The 9067-nt window shown below is 59.1% G+C and overlaps 1 protein-coding gene across 4 annotated transcripts; it reads right to left on the bottom strand.

The window, feature by feature from the left end:
* Nucleotides 1-196: 196 nt before the first annotated feature.
* Nucleotides 197-7980, bottom strand: NFKB2 (nuclear factor kappa B subunit 2). Of its 4 annotated transcripts, none has more exons than XM_065923214.1 (23): nt 7834-7980; nt 6468-6560; nt 6104-6185; nt 5922-5962; nt 5563-5661; nt 5332-5483; nt 4960-5066; nt 4713-4871; nt 4341-4445; nt 4154-4239; nt 3937-4075; nt 3572-3700; nt 3245-3454; nt 3024-3165; nt 2546-2660; nt 2241-2454; nt 1918-2087; nt 1689-1791; nt 1411-1562; nt 1211-1280; nt 804-976; nt 579-690; nt 197-480 (listed from the first exon to the last, which is right to left on the bottom strand). In XM_065923214.1, exons 2-23 carry the CDS (start codon nt 6486-6488, stop codon nt 356-358), a joined length of 2706 nt encoding a protein of 901 aa, XP_065779286.1. In that variant the 5' UTR covers nt 6489-6560; nt 7834-7980; the 3' UTR covers nt 197-355. The 4 variants fall into 4 exon arrangements, with proteins under 4 accessions (XP_065779286.1, XP_065779287.1, XP_065779285.1 ...); XM_065923215.1 differs by lacking the exon at nt 7834-7980 and adding an exon at nt 6666-6741; XM_065923213.1 differs by lacking the exon at nt 7834-7980 and having other exon boundaries at nt 6468-6755.
* Between the last annotated feature and the right edge of the window lie 1087 nt (nt 7981-9067).

The raw sequence follows: 9067 nt of genomic DNA, 5'->3' as shown, positions 1-9067 counted from the left end.
AGCTGAGGCCCCGAGCGCAGGCCAGGCAGTGCGGCCTTGCTTCCCTCCTCCAGTGGGCCCTGCCCTTTGTATCGCCTCCACCTCCATTAAAACTGCTCTCGACTTGCTGGCTGGGCCTCGTCCTCTCTCCAGTGCCTGGCCTGAGGCCAGGGTAGGCATTTGCTTCCCGGGGACAAGCATCACACACATCAGGGGCTGCTGTAAGTTGGAGAGGAGGCCAGGCCCCCTCCCTTTCTCATGAGAATCTTTTATTTGCCCCAACTGAAGGGTGGGCACGGGGTGTTAAATAAGAACTGGAACAGGCAGGGTCACTGTACAGAGGGGGCCCGGAAGGGGCTGGTGGGTGGGGAGCAGTTCAGTGCACCTGAGGCTGGGGGTGCCCATGGCAGAGCCCTCCTGGTGGCTCAGGGGGTGGGCCCAGCTTCTCTGTTTCCTGTTCCACCGACTGGCTCCCATAGGCACTGTCCTCCTTCACCTCTGCTGGGGGCGTGGACATGGGAAAGGGCACAGGGAAGAGTCAGGCCTCAGGCCTCCCACCCTCCAAGCCCAGAGCCACCTCTCAGTTACGGCCCCTTTACCTGTGCTGGGCAGCTTTTCCTGGGTCTCTGGACCCTTCAGCAGCCTCACCCCCTCCTCCAGGCCCATGTCAGACAGGGCATTCAGCAGGCCCGCCAAGTCGCCACCAGCCAGCTGAGGAGAAGGAAGAGGCATGAACCAGGAGTTGTGGTTAGGGTATGGGATCCCCGAGGAAGCACCAGAGCTCTGAGACTGGGACATGGAGCATGGGTTGGGGCCTGACTAACCTGGTAGCTGCGCAGGAGGCTGCCACTGGGCGAGGCTGTCCTTCGATACGTGTCCACCAGACTGCGCAGCCCCAGCCGTTCTGCCAGCTCCGCCCAGCTGCCCTGGGCTCCTGGCCCGTCAAGCAGATGCTCCAGGTTCTGTAGGACTGTATCTTCAAGGGGTATCTCTGGCCCTGAAGGGGACACACACATAAACATGTTAGTTACCCCCAGAGATGGCAAGGACAGACACCCAAATGTCACCTTTCTCTCAAGGCAACCTGATAGATAGGGCAAGCAGGGCCACTGGGGCAACGGATGGAGGACGGGGATGGAGAAAGGGAGACCACCTTCAGTGGACCCGAAGGACAAGAGACCGCTGTGAGCAGGGGTCAGGGGTCTGGCGGTGGGTGGGGGGAGCTCCTCACCTGCAGGGCTGGGTGGGGTCAGCGGCGGTGCCATGGTGTCCTGAGCAGCATTTAGCAGCAAGGTCTTCACCTGGGGAGACAGCCTCAGCCTTGACTACCTCCCATCACAGTCCCTGACCCCAGGTAGCAGCTACTCAGGACCCCATCTACAAGCCCAGATGCCCCCTCTCCTGGTACTGCTAGTCCCAGGCTGGCCTCACCTTGCTGCTGCGAGTGAGGTCAAGAGGTGTGTGGCCCCGGAAGCTGCCTCGGGTGTCCCTCTCAGGGCTCTCGGAATCTGAGTCACTACCAGAGGTGGGAGGCGAAGGCAGTGGGCACAGGGGCTCCTCGTTCTCTGCGTGGATGTCAGCACCTGGGGCAGGGAGATAGTCACGGGGAGGCTCCCTCAGAGCCCACATTAAGGACTGCAGAGTGGGGATCGGGCGGCACCCCCTTCCCTCCCGCACCCCTGTTCACGAGCCCCAGAGGTGAGACTAACCAGCCTTCAGAAGGAGGCGGGTGAGCGTTGGGGATCCCAGCCCAGCTGCCAGGTGCAGGGGTGTGTTTCCCGCAAAGGTACGGGCATTCACGTTGGCCCGGAGCTGTGGGGTGCGAGGGAGTGGCTGATCACAGCACTGACTGACCCGCTGGGCCTCCCCCCACACCTTCTCCGTCCCCAGGCCCTCCACAGCCCTTGGCTCCACTTTTCCCACAGTCCTTAGTCCCACCTTGGTGACGAGATGGGTGACCAACCCCAGCTCCTCCATCTCTGTGGCTAGATGCAGGGCTGTCCGGCCCCCCTGTCGCTCTGCAGCCTCCACTTCAGCCCCACTCTCCACCAGCAGATCGAGGCACTCGGGGCTTCGGGCACGGACTGCCAGGTGGACTGGGTATAGCCCTAGTGACACAGGGTATTCAGCCTGCAGCTGTGCCCCTAATGTGAGCCCTTGACCAGCTGACCTCCATGCCTCACATCCACTGCAGGCACTCCCCAGATACTCTTCCTGGTGCCCACCCTAGCCCGCTGGTTCAGATGAGGTGATGAACTCACCTTGGAAGTCGGGCACATGCAGCAGTTGGGGCATGGCAGGAACCCCACTTCGCAGCAGGGCGCACAGGAGGTCGGGGGCGCTGGCACCTGCCCGGAGTGCCAGGTGCACTGCTGAGTCTCCGTGCCGATCCAGCAGTGCTGGGTCTGCGCCCACCTGCAGCAGGAAGCTCACCACCTTCGTCTGCCCTGTGATCACTGCCAGGTGCAGGGGCGTCTGGGGGAGGCAGACAGGGTGAGCCAGGCTTACTCCTTGCCTCACCCACCTGACTTCCAACCCCTCCCCCTCACCAATAGCGGCCCCTCACCTGGTGCAAGTGATTGGTGATATTAACCACGCCGAGGTGCGGGGCATGGTAGATGACGTGGGCTATCTGCTCAATGACGCTGGTCTGCCCGTGGATGATGGCCAAGTGCAGCGGCCTAGGGATTGGGGGGAGACTCTGGCCTAGGAAGCTCAGCAACTTGTTAGGCTTTACTCTCATAATGCCACCACCTCCATAATCTCCCTCGCTGGGGCCTCTCCAGCCCACGAGAGTAAATCCTTCCACGCACCTTTTGTGGTAAATGCGTACTATTACTGTGCCTCTTAAACAGTCGACAAAACTGAACTCTGCAGAGATTTAAGTATCTTGAACAGAACTAGAGCGTAGCGAGGCCGAACTTGAAACTGGGTCTGCCTAACTCCGGAACCCTGGCTCTATAGGTCCCTTCCCTGCCCCACAGCCCACGACCTTCTACCGGCGCGCTGAGCCGTGGTCCCCGCCCGCTCTCCCGCCCACCTACGTGTCTCCGTTCTCATCCTGCGCCGTCAGCAGGTGGCGCTGTCCCGCCAGCAGCGAGCGCGCGTCCGCCGTGACGCCGTAGTCCAGCAAGGCTCGAGCGCTGCGCTGCGCCAGGCCGAACAGGCGCGCGTTGTACTCCCGGGCTGGGGGCGATAGGGGGCGTGGGTGTGGGCTAGGTCCCCACCCGCAGCGTCCCGACCGCTGGGATTCCCGAGGTCATACCGCGATGCAGCAGCTCCGGGGCTTGCTGTTCGCGCTGGGGCGTCCCGGGGGGTGCGCTCGGCTCTGCGGCTTCCTCCCCAGCATCCACACTAGGCGTCTCAGCGGCCATCTGCGCCCCGCCCCCGCCTCCCGGGTAGCAGCCCATTGGGGCCGCGCCCGACTGGTAGGGGCTGTAGGCCAAGGAGGAGGGGAAAAAGCCGAGGCTGCCACCTGTGGATACAGGCAGGACTGTGGGGAGAGAGCACCAGGAGGACTCTCCCCGATTTCTTCCCCACAGCTTTTCTCCCCTTTATCCCATTGCCCTTCCTGCCACCAGCAGCACCTCACCTCCTCCTCCAGTTCCTCCATAACCCCCAGCCGAGCCCCCAGAGCCTCCACCCATGTGGGAGCCACCCCCAAAGGGCTGGGAGAAGGTGGGCAAGGCTTTCCTCCGCTTCCGCTGCACCTCCTCCTTGTCTAGGGGTAGAGGGAAATGAGATGTTAAAACCCCAACTCGCACCGGCCTCAAGAGCCCAGTCCCACACCTGGTAATGGCCTTTCCCCCAAAAGCCCTCAGACTGGCTCCTAGGGCCACCTCTTTCTGGGACATTCCCTACTCCTGATTTCACTCATGGGTCCCCTGGCCTAGTTCTTGAGACCCTCCAGTCAAGCCCCCGCCTCCAGCCCCCCTGGGATCTTCAGCCCAGCTCCACCTTCTACCAGAGGATAATAGGTGAACTGTTTGGAATCAGAGACATCCCCCCCACGCTTGCGTTTCAGTTGCAGGAACACGGTAACAGGACGCTCAATCTTCATCTTGTGATAGGGAGGTGTTCGGAACACAATGGCATACTAGGGGGAAGGAGGACATAGGTGTCACTAAGGTCTTGACTTAATTTGAGCCCAGACCCAGCCCTAGCCCTAGGGTACCTGTTTGTGAACATCTGTGGGAGAGAAGTCCCCAAAGGCCTGCCATCCATTCTCATCATCCTCGTAGAACCGAACCTCAATGTCATCTACAGGGAAAATTGAATCCATAGGGCCATTTGTCCTGAAGCTGTGTTGCTCCCCAAGCTTGATACCCATCGCTAGCTCCCAGCCTGGACTCCAGCCTCACCTTTCTGCACCTTGTCACAGAGCAGATAAACCTCATCTCCACCCCGCACAGAGCCAGCTGTCTTATCCATTCGAGAAATCTTCAGGTTTGAGGCTCCAGGAGACTCTATGGAGATGGCATATCAGTTACTTGAGATGATACAATAGCCATAGTCCTAACTAGGGAGCCAGGTGCTTTGTATTTTAACAACCCCAAGAGACACAGGAACTGCCAGTTTACTCAGAGAGGGGACGTGACTTGCTCAAGATCACTCAGCTCATACATGGTGGGGCCAAGTTCAAACCCGGGCATGTCTGACTCCACAGTTCGGGGCTGCCCTCCACACTCCCTCTGGCACCCAGGCCCAGCACCCCAGCTGGTCAGGATACTCACTGCTGTCATGTATGGGCTGGGAGATAACTGGCTTCAGGGGCAGAGAGAAGGAGCCATCGCTGGCTCGAAGGAAGGCAGAAAAGCGCAGTCGCACAATGCTCAGATCCATCACCTTCTTCAGTTCCTTGGCCTCCTGCTCCAGCTCTCGACGCTCAGCCTCTGGGCAGTGGGCATACATGTAACCCCTAGACTCCTCCTCTGTTCCTTCCATGACCACCTCCCATGACTCCCTCCATATCCCCCATACCCGTAAGGCCCTGGGGCCTGGAGCGAAGACGCTGCCTCTGAAGTTTTTGTATCATAATCTCCATCATGTTCTTTTTGGTCACATGCAGGACACCCAGGTTGTTAAATCTGTGTGGGGGCAGGGAGAAGTCAGAGGCCTTGCGGGAAGTTCTTTCCTCCTGAGGCACCCTCCCCACAGCCAAGGCTTGGCTCGGCTCTACTTCCTCTAGGAAGCTTTTCTAGTTTTTACTTGGGGCCCTGGGTTCTGGGGCCAACCAGAGTCTTTTCCCTTGGTCAGATGCTAAGCTCACAAAGGTGGGCTGGGACCTAGAACTGGCAGGCAATGAGGGGGCACACCAGTGGGGACCAGGGGTATGGGGCACTGGGCACCTACTGGGCAGTCATGTCCTTGGGCCCCACAGACACTGCGCAGACCCCCAGCTCCGAGCACTGTTTGCCCACCAGACTGTGGGCGTGAGCACGAGGTGGGTCACTGTGTGTTACCAGGTCCACCTCAATCTTGGCAGGTCCCTCGTAGTTACAGATCTGTGAGGGGTGAGGGCTGTCAGTAATGCCCATGGACACACTGTCCACCAGCCCACCCTCCAGCACCACCCTGGCTCACCTTGACTGTGGGATAAGTCTTCCGGCCCTTCTCGCTAGAGGCACCTGGCAGTCCTCCATGGGAAGGGCCTTCACAGCCATATCGAAATCGGAAGCCTCGCTGAAGGTGCCAGGACAGAGTGACATTGTGACCAGGAGAAACATCCCCCCTCACCAGCCACATCCCCAGCCAGCAGTGACCATAATGACTGGATGTGTGTATCCTGAATCACCACCATGCCTCTGTGATCAGCAGCTGCTAACCATCCCAACCCAAAGTGGGTCTGTGATCAGTTACCCTCCTCGTGGCCACCCAGCTACAACTATCCCACTTGCCCCCAAAGCTGAAGCCATCCCACACCATCCCTTCTACTTGCTCACCTGCTTAGGCTGTTCCACGATCACCAGGTAGGGACCATCAGCTGGGGACAGAGGAGCCTTGCTGAGCCAGGCTCTGCAATGGGACCTCTGAGCCCATTCCCAAGACAGAGGGCACATACCACATGCTCCTCCCTCCCCCTCCCTCCCCCTCCCTCCAACACAAGGGCAGGTCAGGGGACTACCTGTCTCTGGGGCTGGCTCCTTGGGCTCCACAATGGACGGGTTGAATTTGAAATCATCATATTCAATGATGCCATCCAGACCCTGGTATGGAGACAGACTGGGATGGCAGCTGATTCTGAGCCACCCTCAGAACCCTCCACCTCTCAGCTCTCTAAACCATTAGCAATCACTCCCTCTCCTAGGCAGGCCCATAAAATAGCTCCTACTGAAAGCAGTTTGCAGAGACTGACTGACAGGCAGGGTGAAATAATCTGAGGACATTAGAGGTGTTAGGGAGTAGAAGGGACTAGGACAGGCAGGCAGACAAGCAGACAGGCACAGGAGGGCGGCCGGCTGGCTTTGGGGCCAGGTGGCGTGACTCACTGGGTCGTAGCAACTGTCCATGACTCTGGGCTAGGCCCGGCTCTGTCCGGTGGCTTCGGCCGGGTTCTGTTTCCCAGAGTTTCAGGCGCCCGCCTAAGGTGGGGAGGAGTGGCGGGGGTAGGGAGAGACAGATCAGGACGGGAGTTGGGGGGAGAGAGGGGCCCAAATTTAGGGGAGGGTCCGATCTCCTCCAACTACCCGTCCGGGTGTGGCGGGCAGGATCCGGTGGAGGGCGAGATCCGGAGCTGGGCTGGGCCAGGCCGGGGAAGGGGCAGGAAAGTTAGAACAGCTTAGGAAAGTCCCGAAAATACCAGGGGGAGGCGGGGCCAGAGGGGCGGGCCTGGAAATGACGCAACTGACCACGCCCCCTGGCGGGAGGGGCGCGAGGTCTTCTCTTCGCTTGCCCGAGGGCGCCTGCAGTGTCTCTGCAAGCAGTGGGGCAGTCAGACCCAGGGAAGGCCCCGCGGGTTTGGGGAGGGGTCCTCCTCCTCTCTTCAGGGCTGGCGCCGGGGACTGGAGGGTCTTTCAAGGCCAGAGGAAGCTCTTAGTCCGGGGCCCGGCCCGCCTCCCGCCCCCTTCCCCTCCCCCGTCCTGGAGCAAACTTGGGATTTTCTACCCTCAGGGAGGCCACGGCTGATTCACCCCGGGGGGTTTTGGGGGGACATTCCTGCTGTAGGAAGGCCTCCTCCCCGAAGGCCTGTAGGTGGGGGCTCTTCCGAGTAGAGGGCCCCGGGGTTCTGTCCCGAGAAGCAGTCTCTGAGGCCAAGGGGCCAGAGGGGGTGTTGGGATGGGCACCTCCATTCCCTCTTCCCGAAAATCTGAACAGTCGTTGATTCCAACACTGCACCTGCTTTGGGTGCCCACATTCCCCCCCCCCTCCCCCGGCCCCTGTCCCATGGCCATATGTAACACATGTACATCACAGGTGTCTAAGTATGTTTCAGCCCATATGCTTGCGCGTTGTGTGCATGGCGTGAACATGCGTGTACAGGTGAGAGTCCTTAAACTTATTAGTGTGGACACATGTCAGCATGTATCTGCGAGCACAGGTGAACCTGTCTTTGAGTTTCTGCGTGAAGGGTGTGTGTCCAGGCACTTGTGCACGGGTGAGTGTGTTTTGCGTATGCATGTGTGTGCGAGTCTGACAGCATGGACGATCCTGTGCACCTGCGGGCATACGTGTAGATGGACGTACGGCCCGTGTCTTTGTACAAGGATATCGAAGTGTATCCGCGTGTCATGTTCGTATGCGCGCTGTCTGAATGCGCAGATGCCGCTCTTCAGCTCTAGGGCTCGGTCAGCTAAGGACCCTCCTCCCGCCCTTGCCTGTGTCCCACCACCCAGGGTTCTGAACCCGGCCACTCACCGCGGCGGTGGCTCCGGTTCAGGATTCTCTCCCGGCCGGACCCACCTCGGACGGGTCGCGACACCTCTCCCACCACCAGGACTCCAGCCGGGAAAGCCCCTTTTCCGCCCCCGGGAGGGGGGAATTCCCGTGACGTTTCCGTGCGTCACTCGCCATGCCCTTTTTCATTGGCTGAAAGTTTAACTCCTGGACTTACACAACCAATCGGGAGTGACTCAGGGGCGCCCCTTGGAGGAGAAATGTTTGCGCTGCTCTGGAAGCCAGAGTGAGAATGACCCTCAGACTGGCACTAGCTCTGATCTGGAGACCAACCCGCTGCGGGATCCGCTGACCGAGCGCCATTCCCCAGCCGAGGGACCTGGCTCCGGTCTCCTCACACCCAGGCCTCTCCAAGCCGGCTCGCAGCCCCTGCTGCTACTCAGTTTTATGCTGCGCCTAATGCTTGGCCACGTCTGAAGGCGGGGAACCCCAGGGGGAAGTTGATATGTCTCAGCCCTCTGGTCCCCCGCCCGGAGCAGGGCCCGGTTGCCGGGAAGACGTGGAGGAAGAGGAAGGAAGTTGATCTTGCAGTAGGTTCTAGGCTGCCACCTGGTGGCCCCTCTGGAGCCTCAAGGAGACTCCATAATCCTCTCAGTCTTCCCGGGAAGAAAGTGTCTGGACCTGAAACTTGTTCCGTAAATGGCAGGTTAACAGCTGGCCAGACTTTCAGAACTGAGCTCAGGAGATCTTCCGAGGATAAGGGAAAGGAGGTATTTATCTGGGAGACTCAGGCCTTGCTTATCGATCACGGAAGTTTGGAATATTAGAGTTGAAAAGTAATCCAAAATTATTAGTTCAAATGCCTTTGATGTAAGAAATCGCCTTTTTATATAGTTTCCAATGTCCGCTTACTTTAACAATATATATGTATGTATATTTGGCTGCACTGGGTCTCAGTTGAGATCTGCTGTCTTCATTGTGTCTAGTTCCCTGACCAGGGATGGAACCTGGGCCCCCTGCATTGGGAGTGTGAAGTCTTAGCCACTGGACCATAGGGAAGTCCCTGGTTAGACACTTCTAGTGACAGCAAGGTCAGTACAGATTTTCACAAAATACTGACCTCTGGGGCTGGACATTCCTGGTTGGTAGAATTTCTTTTTAGGAGGTGCCATGAGTAATCTCCATTTTTGGAGGCGTCCTCCCTTAGGCTCACCATGATAGAACACAGGCTATTGTTTCAAATCTTGCCTGCAAC

This window comes from Muntiacus reevesi, chromosome 2, assembly GCF_963930625.1.
Source record: "Muntiacus reevesi chromosome 2, mMunRee1.1, whole genome shotgun sequence".
Lineage (NCBI taxonomy): Eukaryota > Metazoa > Chordata > Mammalia > Artiodactyla > Cervidae > Muntiacus > Muntiacus reevesi.
This window is presented reverse-complemented; position numbering and strand designations above follow the sequence as displayed.

Bases quoted from the DNA above. Each gene is read 5' to 3' on its own strand.
- NFKB2 (XM_065923214.1), bottom strand. From the start codon at position 6,488: ATGGACAGTTGCTACGACCCA. The intron at 5,662-5,921 runs GTGAGCAAGTAG...TGGCACCTTCAG, and splicing joins TCGTGGAACAGCCTAAGCAG to CGAGGCTTCCGATTTCGATA. The intron at 5,067-5,331 runs GTAGGTGCCCAG...GCCCCCACACAG, and splicing joins CCCAAGGACATGACTGCCCA to ATTTAACAACCTGGGTGTCC.